Source organism: Calonectris borealis, chromosome Z, assembly GCF_964195595.1.
Source record: "Calonectris borealis chromosome Z, bCalBor7.hap1.2, whole genome shotgun sequence".
NCBI classification, from domain to species: domain Eukaryota; kingdom Metazoa; phylum Chordata; class Aves; order Procellariiformes; family Procellariidae; genus Calonectris; species Calonectris borealis.
This window is the reverse complement of record NC_134352.1, coordinates 24951627-24974749: the sequence shown is the minus strand read 5'-3', so window position 1 is coordinate 24974749 and position 23123 is coordinate 24951627. Positions and strand designations below refer to the sequence as shown.

Genomic DNA, 23123 nt, shown 5'->3' with positions numbered 1-23123 from the left:
TTTATGGATATAATACATAGCAGATGTTCCTCAAACTATTAGACAAATCACTCCTGAAAACTTTGCCTGTACGTCATATTACATTTTCCTGAATCTCCCATGAGTTTATTTCTAAATGTCACTATTTTTATTGTATCAATTGAAATTCAAAAGAATAAATGCAGTGACCATTAAGACAAGTTCAGGATGACAAGGTTATTTAAATCAAGCCTCAGAGTATATTATTCACATCACCATGTACAGAAAACTCACTTTTACTCCTTTCCAATTGCGAAGACCTGAGATAATCTACTCATGATGCATACTAAAAGAATTCGCAAGTTTGGTTTTGTTCATATTTGAAAGAAGTAGTAAGACTGTTTCTATAACATATTTAACCAACACGATAAATAGTGTATGAAGCTTTTGAGGGAGCTGTAATACTTACAGAAGAAATCATTATGTTAGATTACTTGAATAGGTTTTTTTTGATCTGGCTTAACTATCAACTTTTAGAAACTTTTTAACAAGTCATTATAAGATACCTATTTTTCTTTCATTTTAAAACTAATGTCAAGAGTATCTCAACTGAATATACTGGACATATTTTTTGCCTTAGCTATAAGCCTTTTAGAGGCATACTTTCAAAAACAAAAATAGCTTTAATCAAAACAGAAAAATAATAGTTCTTGTCAATTCTTGCACGTGCAAAAGACTCACAGCACCAAAAATCTTAGCAAGTGCCTGCCACGCAGAGATCTTGCACTCTGTAAGTTTCAGTTCCTTCAGTCACTTAGCAAGAAACGTAATGGTCACAGCATCAGATCTAACACTGTGTCACAAGCAAGAGAGCATTATAAATATCCTGGGGCCACAGCCTTGCTGTGAATTTTTATGGATTTCTGGAAACAATAAAGAAATCTAAAATAAAAGTTTTAAAACCAGTGATTTAATTCTGCTGTAAAACCTACCGATAATCAACTACCTTTAAGAGATAATTCACAGATACATCTCTAAGCTATATCAGTATTTTTGAGAACTTTCCAATTTTCTGTCACCCTTGATTCTGCACAAAGGAATGCAGGAAAACAGTTTTTCAAGGCTTTAAAGAAAAGAAAAAAACCCAAGCCTCAGTCATTCTAGAGAGAACAAAAGTGTTTCTTGTTTGAAAAAAATCTGGAATACAAGCCCTACATGGTTGGATCTCACAAGTATGCAGGCTTGATAATGGGGAGTGGGCGGTGGAGGGGGTGAGGTGATAGAACCGATCTCTCTATTTTAAAACCAAGAGTCAGGTAAAACATTAGACTGCTACTATCTCAGTGTGTTGGAAACAATGATAAACAGACGGTTTACTCAAAGGTATGAAGATGCAGAATCTCCTCTTGACATCCCCTCTGACTAGGAGCCATCAAATGGCATCAAATAAAAAAAAAAAAGCTCATGCTTTAAATCATTAATAAACTAATTTAGTTAATTTAAACTAACTTGGGTTTTTATCAAAGGTAAGCACCTGAACAGTCCTGTGAACTTCTCAAAGACCACTCATATACTTAAAGTCAATATGCTCATAATATGCCGCTGAACTGGTGCCTACATTGATTAAAGCCCAGTGGTTGCATCGCATTCCTTTTACATAGTTTTCAGCAATTCTTATTTCAGCATTTAGGAGGAGTAGAGGAAGTTGACTTTATTCAGTTAAGACTAGTATTTGGAGCTTCATCTTACTTGTAAAATAGGAAAAATACTTGAATTGCGAAATGAATTGCCTATTAACAAAGGCATTAATTATTTTCTAAATTCTCTCTTGGTTTGCTTTTGGCTAGAAGCTAATTTAAATAAACTTAAATTTGTATCAAGTTTTAGTTATCAGTCGCATGTTGAAAAGATCCTGACAGGTATGATCAGAAATAAACACAAAATGGAAAGAACTACAGAGACAAAAGTCAACGATCTAAAAGTTTACATACAACAGCAGGTTATCTGTCATTGCCGGAAAAAAGTTTCCTTTTCTTGTTAAGCTTCATAATTCTAACTATATTCAATATGAAGTTTTAGAGTCACATGCCTATAATTAAAAGATATATTTCTTATTCCAGTAATTCTACTAAAGCAATTTCAAGAACAGTTTGACATCAGTTTGGATGATACTTAGAAGACTGTCCCACTCAAAACGTTCATGCAGAAAGGTATACATTTCTAAGTACTTTAATTAAAACCTGAAAAATGCCTGTCTTTTAAATTTACATTTCTCTTCTTAGTATTTTCTCTGATTTATTCTAAAATTTTCCATTACAGTACGCTTATTCTGCATATGAAAACAAGGCCCTACAGACAGAAAGATCTGAGGCAACTGAATGCTCTCAAAACCAGTGAAGTTACATTAAGTGTCTGACATAAACCTAGAAAACCAAAAAACTGTCTTAAAGGCTAAAAGGAGTTATAGTAAAAGTTCAGTGGTGCTTCCTATTCAACACTTTTCAATTTTAGTATTTTTAGAACATGTTACTTTCACTAAAGTCTAACCTCATTTACACGTTAGTACAATCTTTAAAAATTCAGAAGACCTTGAAAGAGAGTATGTTAGAAAAAAAATCTGTAACCATGGGGAAGAAGTACAATTGCTAAAACACGTCATTCCAGTTTATAGGAAACTGTTTTAGAAACCCTCTCTGTTAAAAGTGTTTCTCTCCTTCTGTTTAAAGCACCAGTTATAATAAACCAATCTGTTGGAAGTAATTCAAAATGTTCTCTCCTGTGCACTTTGAGGTAGTGGCTTTGCTCCATTTTCTCATTTTAGAAGGAAACTTCCACTTTTAAAATTGTCAATATTTTTCATTTTTCATCTGATCAGCAATATAACTATACATCATCTGTGTGCATTTACTTAATGTTAAACTAAATTACTAGATGAAAAGGACAGAATACAGCAGGATAGGAGGTATTCTGTTCAAAAGGAAAAGCCTAAGGCAATACCCCAGTTATTCTTTCAGTCTCATTCTGGAGAGGACTTGTTGCTTTCTAAAAAAACTTGAATTCCACTACTTAACCCACAAGCAGTTTATTTTCCCTTATGTAGTCGAAAATATGTTTAATTGTTTGTATGCATATAAATCTTGTTTAAATCCTGGCTACCTACTGAAGGAGTCATAATTGCAATTGTACATTTCAATCACACATGGTAAAGAGCACATTCTCATGAAATGTACAGGAAAGAGATTACTGCTGACATGCACTTATAACTCAACTTTTCTCCACTACAGAAATATACACCCTGTAAAATACGTGTCTAGACGATTTACCGAAAACAAGCAAGAACAAATACTCAGAAAACACTGCTTGCTTTTATTGATCTCCTCCAACCCCCGAGCCACGAGGAATTATTCTCAGCTAATACAACTAGTTAAATTTGCTTTACACTCGTTTTAGACGCTATAATGAAGTTACCTGTCATTAATGATCCAGTTCAGACACAGATTGAGGGAATTAAGGTTTTTGCATCTCTTTACTATTTCCATCACGGTTTCATTGTCCAGTTCTGTGATATGACGTAGATCCAAGCTGGAAAGATTTCTTAGCTATTGAGACAAATATGATAGAAAGAAATAATCCGAAATTTGTTCACATACGTAACTGTTATAACAACTGTTAAACTTTTTGGAATCATGTATAATATGTGCAAGCTAGTCAGAAAGATGAGATTACCATGTTTTTCATGAAAAGGAAACATATCAGAGATATTCATAGAATCCAACTTTAGCAAATTTGGAACTCAGGCACTCAGTTACTCCATGAAATCAAGACACTCTCACTCATGGTCCAATACCTATAATAGGGGCCTAGGTCTTTCTCCTCTTAACCATATGGAGTGTAAGATACCAAGGTAGCATACCAGCTTATTTAATTATAAGAAAAATAGGGCATGGAAGAAAGGGGAGACAACACATTTGTCCTTAGATTCAAATGCATGTGATTAATGACTCCAGAGTCTAAGGCTCTTAAACTAAATAAATATTACAAACTCCCTGGAAAATGCAGTATTTACACTGTAGTCTCACCTGCACAGCCATCAGTAACAACTTGGATATTCTGAACAACAAAAGTTGGAGTCACAGAACAATATGATTAAGATCTATGCACTGATTAATCTGATTTATTACTATTGTTAATCATTATAGTGTCCTTCAAAAGCAAACAAAACCCTCTTATTACTTTTATGAGCTATGGATTCAATGAAGAAAATTTTTACAGATTTCTGCAGTATCCTTAAACAACGGATCGGTTTAGTCATAATAACCTCCAAGTGCTGTTTGCTTTTTAAGCTGTCTGAAATAATCTCTGTTATACTCTGGAAAAATAATTGCATTAGGTAATACTGACACTTTAATTAAATTTACTTTCCCTGTATGAGAGAAAAAATAATCCTATTCAGTGATTTAAGTCACTAAGAATTTGATTAAGTAAAGGCATACAACTGAGATCACATAATCGGTCCACTTCAGTAGTTAATTATTAAGTCAATGTATTTAAGGAAAAAAAAAAGAAAAAAAAAAGATAAAAAGAAAAGGGAAAAAAAGAGGACTTCAAATGTAGGTAGTCTTCTATAGAAACTGGTGTTCTGGTGTTTTGTACCAGAAGTTTTTAACATTCTCCAAACTAAAGCTGAAGATAAACCACATACTCCTTCCAAAAATTCTGCAGAACAAGCTTAAAATTAAGGAACCTGACCTCTGAGAAACAACTGCAGGGTATGTCTATAGGAAGTAGGACAATAATATTCCTATTATTAGGATACTACTACAGGCGTACTGTGGAGGTGCTTGTTGTAATGCCATTGAATTTCTGATAATATTATTTACCTATTAGGGAGAAAAGCACATAATGATTGATATTGTGTTGGTAAAATGGACAGATTTTACAAGCTCTGTCTCTCTGCATTTCATACAAACTGCTCTCGCAGAAAGTTTAAAGACTTACCTTCTATGTACCCAAAAAAAGCTCACAACCAATCCCTCATTTTTTCTGCATAAATTACAAGGAGAAGGGGAACCTTAGAGCAACTTGAATTTTCCTCACCTTCATACACCTATTCATACTAGATACTTCAGCCTTTATATTATGTTGGCAATAACATGGCCAATGCTATAGGAAAAAAACCTACTGGACAATTCAACAATGCATATGTTCTATGACAGTGAACAAATATTTACCAGAAGACCTCAAAGGCAAGTAGAAAATCTTCCCATTAAAAAAAGATTTCGTAACTAAAACATGCTTTTTTTCATGACAACACTGTTATGAGCAGGTGACAATACTGGTGATTCTGTTGTCATTATTATTACTTACAGAGTAAAAAATATGAACTTACACTAAAGTCAAATCAATGCATGGAGATCAGTGCTTCTTTAAAAAATGCCTAACTAACATGGCTTCAAATTAGGTCAGAGGTAACCATAGAATATCTACCTCATTGAGGCAATGATGAATGCAGCAGAAAGAATTTGTGATTTCCCAGGAAAAAAAGACTTTTGCATTGCATGGGTAGACTCAAAATCTAAACTAAATTCCTAGTATTTCTATTGACCAAATTAATAGGGTTTCCAAGGTAGATTTTATCCTTTACCATCACCGGAGAATGGTCATTCCCTCATTGTTTCTTTCCTTTATACTAACAATGGTCTACCATTATATTCAATATACAGTAACTCAACCATCACTTGCCTTTTTTACTGTCACATTCATTCATTTTAAACAGCCTATCTGACAGCTGACCCACTTAGTAGGTTAATTCTTCTTTTTATCAGGTACAACATATTTGATCCAGAAAACCCTACTGGCTTAGAAGTTTGAAGAGACTGCTTCAGATTGATACAAACTCCTCAAGTATAATTTGATCTACAACCTCGCCATTTCAGATGAGTGAACAACTTTCAAAAGCTGCAGAACCGCATACACATTCCCTTAAGTACTGGACCTTCTGACATGATTTTGTATCGATCTGAACATGACAGGTGAAAAGAATACGCCTTTGTCTAAGCAACATCTTATTATCAGTCAGAGAATTGTTATAAATATATATGTAACTATTTTTCATCAAAAAAATGGGATGGATACTTTAATGACAAATATCTTATTTTATATTTTGCCTGAAAAAATAATTGTAAGGGGTTGATGCTACAATGCTGAATTCTTTATTAATCACAAGTATTATAAAAAAAAGGCAAGAAAAAAACCTAAGTTTTATATTCGACCTCTAACCCTCACACCTAAAAGTAGTCTGATATAAAAAAACCCTAAACTTCTCTGAAGCAGACAATCAGGCAGTTGGGATGTCCGAATCTTCAGTGCGTGCATAAATCTTGAGATTAAAATAGCATACCTTTAATTAGCATTTTTCCACAAGAAAAGGACATGCTGTGACTTAAATACTCAATCTTAGGGCACTTTAGGATGAATAAAGTTTTTGCTTTTTTTTTTTTTTCCAATCAAAAAAATTTTCTTCATGCAGTAATACCATTTTATTAAGCAATTTCAGGGCCATTCTACAGATATTCACACTTTTCTTCAACTCTTAATTTTATAGCTCTACAAAGAATGCTCAGCATGAGCAGAATTTAAATTTTGAACTCAACTTCAGCAGACAAAATGTTTTAACTGAAAAAGGAATATTTTATGTGACAATAAAACAGACAATGCAAATAGTAGACAGAGAACTTAAAAATATGAAATTGAAAATAAAATAAAAGAATTAAGAGAAAGCAAGAACAGTTAAACAAATTTTGTGTGCTACATAAATACAAAACCTTGCTCAAATTACTGAATATTCACTCAGTGTAAAAATCGTATGAGATAGTATAATAACAGGATTTAAATTTCAGAGGGAGTCTAGTTAGATGAATGAGATTAGAAGGGAACAGGATGTTGGTCCTTTCCTCTCAGTCCCACTAACGGACAGAGAATTGACAGCCCAGTATGTAAAGCTTTTGTGAGGAGATTGCCTGTTAAAATGTACTGAAAGGGCACTGTTCCACTATGAATGACAGATGCAAAAGAACCAGACCACAAAATAGTTTTGGACAAAGAAGTTTGAAAAACAGAGCTTCAATTCTTTTAAAAAGATAATAAAATTTAAAAATTACATAATACTATTTTTAAGAAATTACCTACTACTTTTGGATCTCAAATACTTTAAATTATGATAAAATAATTTTTGTTCAATACTTTTGTTGGTTGGTTTAAATGAAATTTTATGGAGGTTGATATAGTTAAATATTCAGAGATTATCATACTACTTGTGTGTCTGAATGTTATGGAGTTCATAAGACTTCTATCTTGATTAGTGGAACTTGTAATATTAAAATACGTGCAATGCTAATCAAGAAGCTAGAGCATTTGAAAACTCTAATATTAACAAAAATCCCAAACAAACAAACAAACAAAAAAACGATAGAGAGAGAACATATGCCTGATTTGAGACTGCTCATGTTTAGGATAAATTTCATATACTTTAGATTATAAAAAATTACTATTACCATTGGGATCACAGGCAATTTTTCACTGTGGGTGTATCAACTCCTGTGAACATTTAGGTGTTGTTGTAGGGGACTACTAATACAAAAAGTATGCAATTCTTTTTTGCTTTTGTTCCCTGCATGCTTCCACAATTCCTGTAGAGATATGTTTCCTCAAAAATCACAGAATAGAACAGCATAGAATCATAGAATCATTTAGGTTGGAAAAGACCTTTAAGATTGAGTCCAACTGTGAACCTAACACTGCCAAGTCCACCACTAAACAATTCACATGAGATCAATCCTCTTCAGAATGAAAGCCAAATTATTTCTGAAGGAAAGTGCTTATAAGGACTTGATGAGCTTTAAATTCACATCTTTTGCTAATTAAGCTTAATTTTCTTGACACTGTTTGTGTATACATGCCTTCAGGGAACAAACTGCTCTCTGATTTAAGCCCCTCAAAGCAAATGTATGATCACAGGAAATAAAAAATAGCAACCTCAAAAAACTGTAAATCCCATTCTTTTTATGATTATGTCAATAGATTCTACAAACGATTTTTAAAAAGTCACATACAGTAATTTTTACTTAAGAGCTGAAGTAACTAAACTATGTTATTGAGATATATTGTGCTCCTGAAACAGTAATCATACACTGTTTAAAGAATTGGAAAATGATTGAATTGTTATAGAGGAGACTCTTTTCCCATAGACTGATTTAATGTTCTGCACACTCACAACTTTTAATTTAATTTCTTAAATGTTGCAGAACATTGAGCTCCTGTTGCTTAAGTAAGAAATAGATCAAAACCTGTGTTATAAGACAAAGATTTAATTCGCATCGCTTACAAAAAACCAAAACAGAAAAAGTTTGTTTTGAAGAGTGTAGCTATTTGTAAAAAACTATACCTGAGAAGAAAAGAGAGTTGAAAATGTATGTTAATTTAAGGAAACAAATTTATTCAATAGATTCCTTTGTTTTGTAATGTACCACAGCAGAACACAATAGGAAAGTGAATGACATTTGTATTCAAGCTGCTACTCCTTCCAAGATGACTGATAATAATAATTTGGTTTTTGATTTATTGCATACATACTTTTACAAATTATGCTACAAAAAAAAAAAATTGCCCTTCTTTCTAACATTAAGACCCTTCTTTCTAACATTAAGAGGAACTACTTGCATACCCATATAAACTGCACATATAGTACCCGCGTTACAAGACTTATTTCCAGTTTATAAGCTCTAAAAGTTGCTGTTGAATTACATCATCGCTGAGTCATAGTTTACTCTCTCTCTGTGTTATTTACTCTCAAGTACCTCTAATGAACCATTTTTCTTTTTTAAAGTTTCACACACCCACAGAGCACTGAAACCCTTTCAACCATGCAATCAGTCTTCTCTGCAATACCGTTTTTTACTCCATTGCAACTTGAAAGAAACTGCAGTTGGGTACAACTATCAAATTCTTAAAAATTATGAAAAGAATCTCTTAGGAGGGACACAGTTAACTTCATTCAACTAAATGGTCAGCTTTAGTTTTACAAGATGTAAGAAGGCTCTTTCACACAGTTTATAGCACCACATTGTTTAAAATATCAAGCCAATCCTCATGAAGAATGCCCCAGAATCACTATGTTCAGAAATCCTTACTTAATGACTTTTTCCTATGATTGGAAGACTAATCTTTAAAAGGACATCTTATTAAATGCAAACAAATTCAAATAAATCATATGCCATCTTATGAAATATAGTTCATTATATAAATTGATTAAAAACTCTTCTCTAGACCTAGCCAAAGAACAATAATCATGTTCTTAGTTAGGAAGCATGATGATTTTAAGATTAGAAGGTGTGTTGAAATGTTACCATAAAAAGAGCATAAAGCAGAGTACTTTGTGTCAAAAGAAATCAGTTACTAAAGAAAGGGACCATACAGTACCTCAGTTTAGAAAAGCCTCTTGCAAAATCAGTCTTGTCATGTGTAGATTATCACTATATATCTGTCAAGCTGAAAATGTCTGCACTGAATGAGTCCTAAATATTTGCTTTATGAATCTGAATTTTCATTGACTTCATACTGGCCACCAACTCAGACACAGGTATGACTGAGTTAGACTGGACATGACTCTTGGATAACAACTATGAGACAAAGAAAGAATAAAGATCACATTATTCCAAAAATAGTTCTTAGATAAACTGACCTCATGTATTGGTGATTAGAAGAATAAGTTAGAACTTTTTTCTATCAAGATGTTGTCCAAGGATTCACACATATTTAGATGAAAATATCGTAATAAACTTTACCAGACCTAGTCTGTCAGAAGTATGTGGTGTAGAAGCACAGAGAGTTATACCGCTACAAAGCACATGTATCAGAACCCAAAGGAACAAGCCAAGGAAGTGGTTTGGAAATAGAACTATGTCTAGATGTCAAGATTTGCCGATGCCAGCTGTTAAAATTCTATTAGAAGTACAACAATTAAATTGCTGAGAGGCAACTACCATAAAAGGGGAAGAAAATACCACCACTTTTGGGGCTGAAGATATAAAATTAAAAAAAATCACTAGTTAGCATATAGTTTCTTATTCACACTTAGTTAATGAATAAAAATCAGCCATCTGGTCATTTCATCTTCAACACAATTACCTAAGGTGCATAGGTACACTTTGCACGTTTGCATAGATAGGAGAAGAAGAAAGTGAAAAGTAAAAAATAACCAGAAATAAACTTTTGAGAGACAAGGAAGTGAGAAGGGGAGGAAGGGAGAAAGCAAGAAAAAACAAATCATGTAGGGAAAAATAAGTAAATAACAAAACAAGTGAGAAAAAGATAAAACAAGAAAACAATAGTTGGGGATATACTGAAAACAGAAGATAAAAACTACAACACTATACCTAGTACATGTTCTTCCCTTCTCCATGGAAACAAAGTTGGACTAATTTTTCTGATGTCACAGAACAGATCATTCAGATCTTTGGTGACACTGTTTCACACATTACAGCTACAAAGCAAAATAAGACATTCTAGGTCATCAGAATAAACCACTGGTTTCAACTGGGAGTCTAACTGTGAATTGCATACACACACACACTCTCTCCTTCCCTTTCTCTCTCCCTGTGTATGTACATGCACTGCCTCTCATCTTGCCCAGTAATCATTATTTACTTTAGGTGCATATTTTGTAGTTTATAACAACTTCAAGGAAAAAAGACACTAGTGTAATAACCTGATTTTGCTTTTTTTGAAGGAAATTTTTTTGAATGTCACTCTGTTGAGTAGAAAAATAATGAAAATAAACCCTGAATGTTTCTTCTTTTTCTAAAATATACAACACTTTCACTGACATAGCCCACAATTAAAAAAGCTCTGCAATTCGGCAGCACTGTAATTCAGAATTTTCAAGTGCCAGTATTTTTAAAAAGAGCTAACATTACTAGGGGGAAAATACAGTAATAATGAACCACTCAATTTTTATACATCCATCAGCCTCAAACCAATTTTAGAACAGAGGCCAGTGCTCAGTGCTGTTATCTCCAGTTTGCACACAGGAAGCAGAAGGACAGAAAGGAACTAGCTCTGCACAGCCTTGCGGGACACACTCACAGGACATGTAGAGCAAAGAACAGATTCCACATTCTCTAAGAACATGGGACTGGAATTACTACTAAGCACTTCTAAAGTATAGTTAAGAACACAACACAAAACTGACCATAAGAAATACATAATGGTTAGAACAAAAAGATGATGTCATCAAAAGACGAATTCTGGAAAAGACAGATGCAGCAGTTAAAGATCATATTACTACTCCTCAGGTATTTGTTTTAACTCTCTGCTGGAGCTTATTTCCTCCGAAGAACTGTATAAATGGAACATGTGTCTGTGCCGGATGCTTCAGTTCAATTCAGAGTTTTAGTTAAAATTGTCTGCTGTACTACGAGGAAGCGACACCTGCCAGATGGAAACACTGCTGAAGTCACTGCAGCAAGATTAACCAGATATCACTTGTCAATAGCTTCAGAGTAAAGAAGCTTGAATTCCAATACAATTTCATAGTCACTGTATGACTGAGAAAATCTCTTACTTGTCTTTTTTCCCTCAATACATGGCATCACCCCACTTGCCTATATTACATGCATATATACCTCAGCTTAAAGTAGCAATAAATGTAAAAAAATACCTCGTTACTGTGTACAGAAAGTCACTCATATGTGAAAGAATGTGGAAGACTTAACAAACCTTACAGAAGACGTCATATCACAGAATCATAGAATAGTTTGGCTTGGAAGGGACCTTTAAAGATCATCTAGTCCAACCCCCCTGCAATGAGGAGGGACATCTTCAACCAGATCAGGTTGCTCAGAGCCCCATCCAACCTGACTGTGACCATCTAGTCTGAATATATCCTCTTCCAGTTTAAAACTATTCCCCCTTGTGCTGTCGCTACAGGCCCTGCTAAAGAGCCCAACCCCATGTTTCTTATAAGACCCTATTAAGTATTGAAAGGCTGCAATAAGGTGTCCCTGGAGCCTTCTCTTCTCCATGCAGAACAACCCCTTATGTTCAGTGTTATCACATCACTGTCTTTGCAGGATTAAGAGCCTACAGAAAGTTTCTACAGATACAGCTTGCAGGAAGGAAACTGGAATCCCCAAGTCTCAAGTCTCAACAAAAAGCATGTGCACCAATTACCACCATATGACTTTTTCCAAGTTTGTGACAAAGCAGCGTCCTAGGTATTTTCTGAAGAACTATGTACAACAGTGTCACTCCTATGCAAATCAGGATTTCTAATAATTTTTTATTATTAAACCACATGAAAATCAGAACTAAATGTTAATAAGAAAAATCAAGATCTTGACTTTTCTTTAATCAAATACATAGGATTATAAAGTCACTTGGTTGAAAGATAAGACATCTATTACTCAATAAATCTAGGCCAGAATAATGCAGTAACCAAAGCATGTACCTGAAAAGCGATCTGTGTGCAAATTTCCCACAAAGCCTTGGACTACATAACCTGTCTATGTCAGATTTCGAAATTATGTACCTCCTATATTTATGTTGTGTACATTAATATAACTTATAGTTATACATACATAGTTTTCATAGGACATGAAAATTATTGCAGTATTTCTTTCTCCCACATGCCCCTTTTACACATCATTTCAATATACACAGAGTCCTTTGCAAATTGCATCCTTTCAGGTGCTGTAACTTTACCATGCAAATTAATTTCTCTGGTTTATTTCTTTTTGCATGTGTTCCAAAATGTTTTCAGTTCTTCTGTATCTTCAGGTACTGAGCTGCCCTAAACTGATGAAAATATTTTACAGATATGCTGAATGGTTCTGTGTAACAAGAGGGCTCCACAGCTGCATCAAAAAAACTGTATTTTCTTCAGGCAAGTTCTGTTTTCATTAAATATGCTCTCCACTTGCTACTTCAAAATCTCTTTAACCATTTTTATGTTCACCAGAACTTTTCATATTCAATACTCATTTCTACAGTCATCTTTACCAGTTATAAGTTCCATTTTCCCATTTGAACTTTTTTTGAAATTCTTAGCTATAAATACTAATTTATCTATTCCAGATGCATTTTTCCTCTCTTCTCCCTGATGTTTGCATGATCCCTGAATTTAGTTTCAGTTATGAATTTTAACAAATGCTGTTTGCCCACCTCATTCAAGTCATTCATTTTATTCACCACTTCCATTATTTTCTGCAGGTTCACTCAAGTTAGTTCTCCCACACATCACTCCTCTTACATAAAAGAAAAAGGAAAGGAAATAAAATATATTTGTCACACTACCTATGTTAAAATACAAAGATGGATATATAAAAAAAGTATGTGCATAGGGGATACACTGTTGCAATAAGGGGTCTGTCTAAATCTCTTGCACTTCCAATTACGGTATTTTGTTTTGCTTGCAATGGAATCTAGTGTAACTAGGCATTTTAAAGACTTTTGACCTGAATAGTATTATTATTTCCAAGAAAAAGTAACATCCCTTGAATATGTTTTTGCTAGTGTTTTTACACAGGGAAATCTGAATGTGTCTGCTCAAATAATTCAAAGTTCATTTATCTTGTCGGGTTTCTATCCGTGACAGCGTTGTTCATCATATATATAAACTTATCCTGGCTGATAGCTATGGTTTGGCAATAGTCAAACGTACTAATGACTAACTAAAAGTAGTTACGATACTTACATTGGTGAGGTGAATGACTCCTTTTGATGTAACGGAGCAGCCCATAAAACCAACATACTGCAGCTCAGGACAATGTTCAGCAAAAGCTTTCACTGACTGATCTGTCACCTACAGAAAAGATATACAGGTAATAGTTGAACAGGTGATATGAACACATACTTAATACAGTCTAACCAGTTGCTCTGTAACATTGGCAAGCTGCTCATTAATATTTTTATTATCACTTCTATTACTTATTTCAAGAGTTTGAGAGAAAACATCAGGTATGCACACACATCTATATATGTGCATGAGAAGGAAGAAAAAAGATAATCTTTGGCAGAGGGGGATCATCTTCTTGGAGGAGGAGGAGAAGAAATGGAAGAAAAGAGAGAATGATCGCCACAAATCCAAATATTATTGTCATCCTGTTTACCTGCAAATAACCCAAGAGACCATTCTATCCACTATTCTCATGAACTACAGACAAACATGAAAATACTAACAAATTTATGTTATTGCCATCCTGCAGACTCATGCTATACTCATAATTGACTCTGCACAGAATTTGACTTGTGTGATATCTTAAGTTTATACTTCTTTTCTAAGCATTTTTACTAAAACAAAGGAATTGATGATTTTCACTTGAAGATAACATCACATCTGCTTCCCACATCAGACTTGTATCTCATGGTAATATACCATTGTGTCAGTTATCAGTTGAATGGAGATATTACCTAGTTTATTATTGTTATTTATTTATTTCTACAACTATTTTTTTCTTTATAATTAAGCTTGTCTAAGAAAATTTAATGACTATGAAACACAATCCATTGCATAAATGTAATGCTTTGTATATAGACTAAATATTCAAAAGGACAACATTTTGTGAACTTTGTGAAGAATGTAATATTGACATGGGTACACTTAGGACACCTGCATATCTTCCTTTAAACAAGCTTCTTTTTTTTCCCTGAGAAGTATACATTCCCAGTGCAAATGACAGTAATGCAAAACTCTATATTGATTTTGGGACAAAACCTGTATATTCTAGCCAAACTGCTCAGGAATGTCTCACTACGTCTGGAATCATAAATCCTGCTTGCCAAGGGGTTAGTAAGGATGTCTTCTTGTTATCACAGAACTCAGAAGCAAAACAAGTTTTGAAATATCTAGTCCACAACTGAGCCTCAGGTGAATACATACATAGGAACATTATTCCGGCTGTGTTGTGGATCACCTTTATCCACAGTTCCAACTTGCCTGACTAACACGCCACTTAACTGCACACTGGCAGCATATGGTGACCTTGGTGAAGATTGTGACAAAACAATTTCTGAAAAGAGAGCCCAGAGATAAGGGAGGCCAACAAGATTATAGGTACACCACCACATATAAGCTGTATTGGTTTGGGGTTACTGAATACGGTTCTAAGTCTAATGCAGCTTTCTCAAAACAACGATTTCTCAGTGAGCAAATATTTTTATTGTTGCATATCTGCCAAATAAAAGTAAAGGGCAAGCCTTTTGGGACTGTGTATTTAGAAGCCAATGAAACTGAAAACAGGACAAAAGGAAGAGAAAAAGGGTCACCTAAACAGATTCAATCACAAATTGGGTGATCATGTCGTGTCTGCACAGACCCATGTTTTCAGGCCTCCCTACCTGAACAAAAAAAACCAGTGTAGTAAGAAATTTCTTCCTTGATTGTATTTGATCTTACATTTTTGTTTTTGCACACTCCTCTTAGCTGAGGACAGCCACAACATTTGGGAATTTTAAGATACTGACTACTAAAAATCTTTGACAAATACTGTGAGAAGTCAAAGATTTTACAGATTTGCACTACTTAGCATTCTACCAGAACCACAGTAGGGGGGAGGGCAGGGGAAAAAAAAAGTTTATCTTCTCTGGAGAAGATAAACTAAACCCTCTGTTTCAGCTAACGATCTACGAGAAGGACCCTGTTACAGTCTTATCCTCCTCTCTCTACAGAGGATTACAGTATGATTCGCTGTTGCAGACAGGTTTTCCCTAGCTAGCAAGAAAACATAGTAATGAAAAATCAATAGCATAAATGTCTAACACCACAAATTCATTACAGAGTTTAAAACTTTAAAAAACCAAATAATTTCTTACATATAGCTGACATTTGGGTGCATGAAGACTTTAAAAAAAATGATATTTTGAATGCAAATAATAACATTACTATGTCTTAAAATTTTATCTTCTGTTCATACTGTGGAATTTTCTGCATTCTAAAAAAAGTTTGCTAAAAGTTAATAACAGTACATTATGACTATAAATATTAAATAGTTTACAGATTAGCAGTGAACCTTTTCAGTGCTCTTATACATGCAGTATATAGTTAGTCAGAAAAAGATTCTTTATTTCCTCTGTATGCCATGCAAGCCTCATGATTTTCCAGGTTTAGAAAAATTATTTACAATCTGTCAAAAGTAGTGTGACATTACTTGAATATGCTTTACAATTACTGTTGAAGAAATTACCACTTTAGACAGGCATTTTGCTACTGCAAACAGCAACTTCCGTTCTTAAATCTTGACTTATAAATAAAATAGCAGTGCATTGAACCTGCTACTGTCTTGAAGCTCAGTTCAATAACACATCCCATCCTTTGCTGTCAGCCAACAAAACTCCACCACCTGCAGAAGCTGGGAAACATTGTAAAAATCTTCTCAATCAGCAACTGTAATCTCACAGTCAGCATTCTTTACTATACCAGTGTTTAGGAATAGTAACTGATATTTTAATAACATGATTCCCACACAGACAGCCTGTAATGAAGGTCACTTGATATTCTGTTTGGTTAGCTACTCTTAACCCATGACCACACTCTCCTGTGATTGTATTAGTTAGGAAGGAAAAAAAAAAAATATATATTTCTATATATACATATATACACACATACGTGCAATCTCACAAGAATGGCTTCTCATAAAATGAATATAAGATACTATGTATAGAAATATGAGATCAAATGTAAACTAAATATCTGATGAAAGGGTGAAAAATAAAATTTATATTAGGTCTTTTTATTCTCCTTTTTGCAGGGGTGGGGGAGACTAAGAACATGTAATAGTGTCGTGGTTTAACCTGGCAGGCAGCCAAACCCCATGTAGCCGCTCACTCACTCCCCCCACCTCCCGGTGGGACGGGGAGAGAATCGGAAGGGTAAGAGTGAGAAAAAACTCACTTGGGTTGAGATGAAGTCATTTTAATAGAACAGAAAAGGGAAAATAATAACGATAATGATAGAATATACAAAATGAGTGATGCACAATGCAATTGCTCACCACCCGCGCTGACTGATAACCAAGTAGCAATCGCTACCTCCTGGATCACACCTACCATTCATATACTGAGCATGATGTCACATGGTATGGAATACCCCGTCGGCCAGCTGGGCTGGCTGTCCTAGCTGTGCTCCCTCCCAACGTTTGTTTCGTTTTGTTTTGTTTTTTCTTAAGCTGAATGTCCTTGACTAGTAGACTACTCAGCAACAACGGAAAACATCAGTGTGTTATCAACATTCTCCTCATACTAAATCCAAAACACAGCACCAGGAAGAAATTTAACTCTATCCCAGCTGAAACCAGGACAAATAGTTTGGAATTTATTTATAAACACGTGTAGCATTATAGTCAAGTACAATTACCTAGTCTTCAGTTAGAATAATTGATAACTGAATCCTATCTATCCTTATTTATATATGGCTCAAAAAACGTAACAAAACAAAATTTGTATGCAGAAGTATTATTTTTCATTAGACCTATTTGTATAAGGGAGAAGAAAAGTAGGTAAGTTTCAGACAGATCTGAAATAGGAGCAACAAAGCTAAATTTAAAGCTCAAGTAAGTTTCTAAGACTGAAAACAACTATTCTGTTGCTTAATTAGACTTCATTCTATTTTATCATCTGCAGTGTCTAGCACAGGTGGCTTATATACGTATTTGAACTTTTATATTTAAACTCAAATATGCAGGCCAGCTCACTATTTCTACTATAAGCAGGTGCCAGAAATTGTAACCTTTTTTATTGTATGGATGTGTTTTATGCTCCCAAGAGATGGCCTGTTCTGCAGAATGAATGAAAGATAAGCTGATGAAAAAAATGCATGGAAAATTAGCAATGGCATGTATGCAATGATTATGCAATCTTAACACTGTCTCTTCGTAATGCAGTACGTAACTGTATGTTGCATTTTCCTCAAACACCTCTTCACCACTCAGGAGACAGAACAGGTACATGAAATGTGTATTATAAATATGGCTTCTGCAAACTAACAAATATTTCAGAGTATAAACAACTGACATCCAGATTTACTATACAAACAGATTAGACTAGCATAATCTAAAAACACATTACCATAGAAAATATACCATGGTTCTACAGAAATGATCCTTGTCAACAAAGATACAGAAATTCACACCCAATTCTTTTATAGATCACAGTACTGTTCTTCCAAGAATTTTTAATAATTGGATTGTGTAGTCGACCTTCATTGACTTTCATTCATCTTGTCTTGCTTGATGTTAGTCTTGCTTTGAAAAAGTAATATAGGATGATGAGGACAGATTTATAAGTTATGCACTAAAGCATTGTGAATGGGAAATATGCTGGTCTGGAACTAATGGCACAGATTTTGCTCCTATTAAAAAGATCTATGATAAGTGAGATATGGTTTAATCATTTTCTTTTTATGTATTGCAGCCTATTAGATATGAATTCCAGTTCTGTATTGTTTTACAGAAATTCAATATTTTGACTATTCTGAATTAGATTCTATAAGTATTAGTTTATTTTACATTCTATTCAATAATTGAAGGAGCAAAAAGGAACAGCTCTGAAGCAAAGATGATAATTCAAAAAGAAAGTTTGAGGTACAACAATACAAGACACTTAAATTCCAACTAAAAAGCCTCACAATTAATGAAAACTTATAGAAACTCAAACAGAAATAAAAAGAGACAGGAATATAAATAGTAACTAGCACAGAATGGATACCACTTTCTCTTATTTAAACAGGTGCACTGCAATGTAAGTAGATCTTAATGTGCAATTTTTTCCATGTAAAATACTTAAACAAAAGTTTGCAAAATATGTAAAATATTCCTCAGAAGAAAGACACCTAGCAGGATAAACTCTGCCAGAGTAAAGTATGCTTTCGTGTAAGTAAAGAGTCAGTCTGCCGTGAATGTAACATGTAAGTATCCACTGTGGAACTCAGCACTAATGGCAGAAGAAAACCCTTGTCTTCCAATTGTTTACTCCATAAATATTTACCTGTCTTGGACAGGTACCAGCTTAACCATACTTATTTTTGGGCAGCACAGGAAGAAGGGAAGGGGTCAGGGAGGACTTAATAAAATTCAGTTTTATGTTTGAAAAGAGATAGGCTTACAAAAAGCTCATCTGCTAATTCAGTCCTAAAAGTTTCTTGCCTTACCTGTGTGTTATTATATATTACAGACTAAGGCCCACATATAACACACTCAGAAATCTGCTCTGCGTGAAGCATGTGGTCAGACTCTCCAATACTGTGTATTATATCACATACCCAAGCAATATGCACTTCCCTGGTTTGTTTTCCTTGAAATCTTTCATGTCATAACTGACCATAATGTGCAGTTAGGCTAACCTCAGGCATAACTTTGTTTTACTCCTTTTTACCAAAACTCCTGAAGTGCATTCATTTCAGAAGAATACAGGCAAATCAAACAGAGGGAAGGCATTTATCCTGGACCAACTCAGCTCACTGGCTTAGAGGTGAGCTCAAGTACATACACAAGGATGTAATACATGCAAAAGAAGAAATATAAAGCAATGAGATTGCTCATATACAGAAATACCTGTATCCACTGTAAACAAAGGCAGCCAGGCTACCACTGTTCTATCAGCAGGAAAGACACTGAATATCATTAAATAAAAATAAATTGAAAAAAAAAAATCATAGCAATTAAATAGATTTGAGAGAACCTGACTGGCTACAGGTGTGGGTTTACAGAGGTTCTTCCTGCTTAGCTTAAAATTTGCATTGCTACCTCTACACTAAAATGTAACTACCAACAGCTTGCCGTGATGCAAGGTGAAAGTTGTTGAATTTATTGCACTTTGTCAAAGGGTGAAGATGGAAATAAAGGCTAGTCATTGCAAAGAATTATGATCAGATGATCCCCCTTTGCCACACTGGGAAAGATGACATTGTCTCTCTTTTGACTAACGCTTTTAAAATTACTTTTTAAAAGGGGGTCCAACAGAGATCACAATATTACACTAGAAGTTAAGTAGTAGTAAATTTTACATTATTAAACTAAACATATACTTACCATCATTTAAGATTACATATACCTTCCTAGTCCAATGAATAAGAAATTAGAAGCAAATGGTTTTAATTTAACGACTTTTGAATTCAAATACAAATTCAATTTCATTTTTAAATTCATTTCCACAGGAGGCTGCAATACTCAAAGTATTTCCTTACATATTTAATCCTAAGGTTCTACCAAACATGCCAGGGCACTCCTTAGCATCAGTTCCTAACCTTATTTTAATAATACAATTTATTATAAATAGATTATACCTTTTGATTGACCATGAATACAAACCCAACTCATTTTAAATTAAATGGGAATACGGCACAAACATATCTTACAAACACACACCAATCCTGATAAAGGGCTCTTTTGCTCTCCCTCCCCCAGAAAACAAAAGGCAGAAAAGGTGAAAAATGAAGTTTATGTTTAAAAGAGTTATTTCAAACTTAAACTGGAAAAGTCTTTCCCTATTCAATAGTACTGATACTTTGTCTGCTTTCCACAAGCATCAACTTAAATGATATTTGTCATAAAAGCTGTGACAAAGTAATTATTATTGGCAAAGATGTGTTTAATTCATGATCCCATATTGCAATTACAGAACATTGACAAAAATAAGGCACAGATAATCTGTCATCATGCTCAAGTTTTCAGGACACCCAAATTTCATTCGTGAACAGTAGCAAGGCAAGGCTCATCTTAACAAGCAATATATTTCTTCACATTCAGTAACGTATTTGGATAAATGTAACCATTTGCGTAATCACAAAGTAAATTCAACAACTGTCAGCTTTAACTTGCAGTAGTAAGGGAAGATTTAAGAAGCACTGCCAATTTCTATGAGCATTGAAAATAGAGAAATATAAATGTTTCTATTCCTTCATCTTTGGAGGAAACAATCTAACTAAAAAGGAAATGATCCCATTTTTTAATATATACTTGTAAGTTTAAACTAGATCTTCAATCTTTTCACAGTCTGGGTTTATAAGCTTTGATTGGTTTCTTTTCATTATAAAAAAGATCTTTATAGAAAACAAATGAGCAGTCTTTCATAAAATAGAACACTGTTGCTTACTAAGGGCAGTAAAATCTGTTTCATTATTAACTGAAAGGGATGACTGTTAATCCATTGATTTAAGTGACTTTTTACAAACAAGGAAAACAAAAAAAATTCTTGTACAATATTTTAAGATCAACCTAATTTTTAAATGTTAATCTATTTCAGAAACCTGTTTCTTGAAATGGGACTCATCATTTAAGATGAAATGTAAACATGAAATATAGAAGCAGAGCCTGTATTGTAAGATGAACCTTACATTATGAGCTATTCCATCAGAATCAACAATTCACAGCACACAAGACCAATACAATAACTAAAGCATGGACTTAGAGGAGGCCTTAGCTGCCAAATCAGCATCCCAAAATACAGAACTGGGTCTGGCAGTACTCCTTATGTGCTTGCTGCCTTGTATCTGTGAAGCACTAACCCTGTGGCCGTCTCATTTTGAGGTGAGAATGTGACATCTGCCTGGAGTTTCTGCCCTGTGCACGCCTGGCTACCTCAGACCTCATCAAAATGTACTCTCTTAACAAGGCTCTGTGCAACACCATGCTACCCCACCCTCACATTTGAGAGGAGGGAAAGAGTGAAGACGACTGCATTACTACCCTTTCCTTCATCCTTATACATTAGCTCAGGAATTAGTATTACTACCTGCCCACGATACACAAGGAAAAGATAGACAAGAGCATAAGGACTAATGTAAAGAGTTGAAAGGAGTATTTTATTTTATATTTACCAGCTGGCCTCATCAACTACATTCTGGTAACATCAACTACTTCAAAACACTGTAAGTAGAGAAAAAAAACCAACCAAACAAAAAACCCCAGTTTTGCAGTATACTCAATTGTATACTCAAGGGAATCATCATTTGATTGGGTATCCTTTTAGAATGCATTTGGATTTAATATTTCTTCCTCGTTTTTAAGAGGATTGAACAACTGGCTGTAAAGAAAGGTGTTTCTGTTTTATCTTGATAATAGTGCAAGCCTATACGAATTCTTCCTAATTATTCTAACATAATTTTTAGATACAAAACTCTAAGTAGCTCAGTTAAGGGCAGTACAAAGTACTCCTTTCATTTCTGTGGCACAGAGTATCACTGCTTAGTCTTATTCTCTTCTCATCACTAATGACACAGCCATCAGAACAGATGAGTTGCTCTTCCTATTTTGATCTATTTTATTCCCTCAATTAATTAATACTAAACAAAACAACACACTTGGAACACATATTAGGTTTGAAATAATAAATAACCGTAGACAGCCACTACCTTCAAACTGGTTTAAATGTCTGGGTTAGAAAACAAATCTCAATACTGGCTGAATTTATTTTAATGCATCTCTTAGGGAGGACAGAGAACTTAAAAATTTTAACCAGCCTTGCAGATTTCCTTCTCATATTGTAAGGTGTTAAAATGAAATTACATTCTCCCTGTGAGAAGTCCTTCTAAAAAGAAAAAAAGATTAATTATATGTGCAGGAAAAGAAGTTTCCTGTAATATAGGTTAATGGACATGGTATTATATCTTTATTATTGGCTAACAGACAGAGTATTGGGTATTCAGCAGTAATGCTTATTCATCCTGCTCAATCTGAGTACCAGAAGTCTTCAAGTTCATTAATGAAAAATCTAGAATATTCCATACTATTCTAGCCTACTAAAAACAGGTAAAGCCAGAATCCAAATCCAACTGGAGCAGACATTTTTTTAAAGCACCTGTATTCAGAACAGATAGGAGTCCAGATGAACTCAGGAGTATAGCATGAGCTTATCAGTGAAAGTGAGACACGTTTTTTTGGTTTGATTTGTAAATGATCTTCACACAGCAGAATTACCAATGAAAGGAATCACTTGATAACTAGAAGCAATAGGAAGAGATTTTTTCTTTGTAATTTTTTCCTCAGTGAACTATATGCATTAGAACTAATTTAATTTAAACCACTGCTACAGCAGTCTGATCAAGTAGTACACCAATCGACATATTCTATCAATCTGAAGTGGAGTCCGCTTTAAATCATGAAGTAGTTACAATCTTG

General features: G+C 34.2%; 1 protein-coding gene across 1 annotated transcript in view; it reads right to left on the bottom strand.

Moving 5' to 3' along the window:
* The window catches only part of FBXL17 (F-box and leucine rich repeat protein 17), a 296586-nt gene that overhangs the window by 197284 nt on the left and 76179 nt on the right, over positions 1–23123 (bottom strand). The window contains exons 5-6 of the mRNA XM_075137474.1: positions 13709–13816; positions 3427–3557 (exon numbers count right to left, since the gene is read on the bottom strand). Of these exons, the coding sequence (XP_074993575.1) occupies positions 3427–3557; positions 13709–13816 (239 nt within the window). The remainder of the gene's footprint in view (positions 1–3426; positions 3558–13708; positions 13817–23123) is intronic.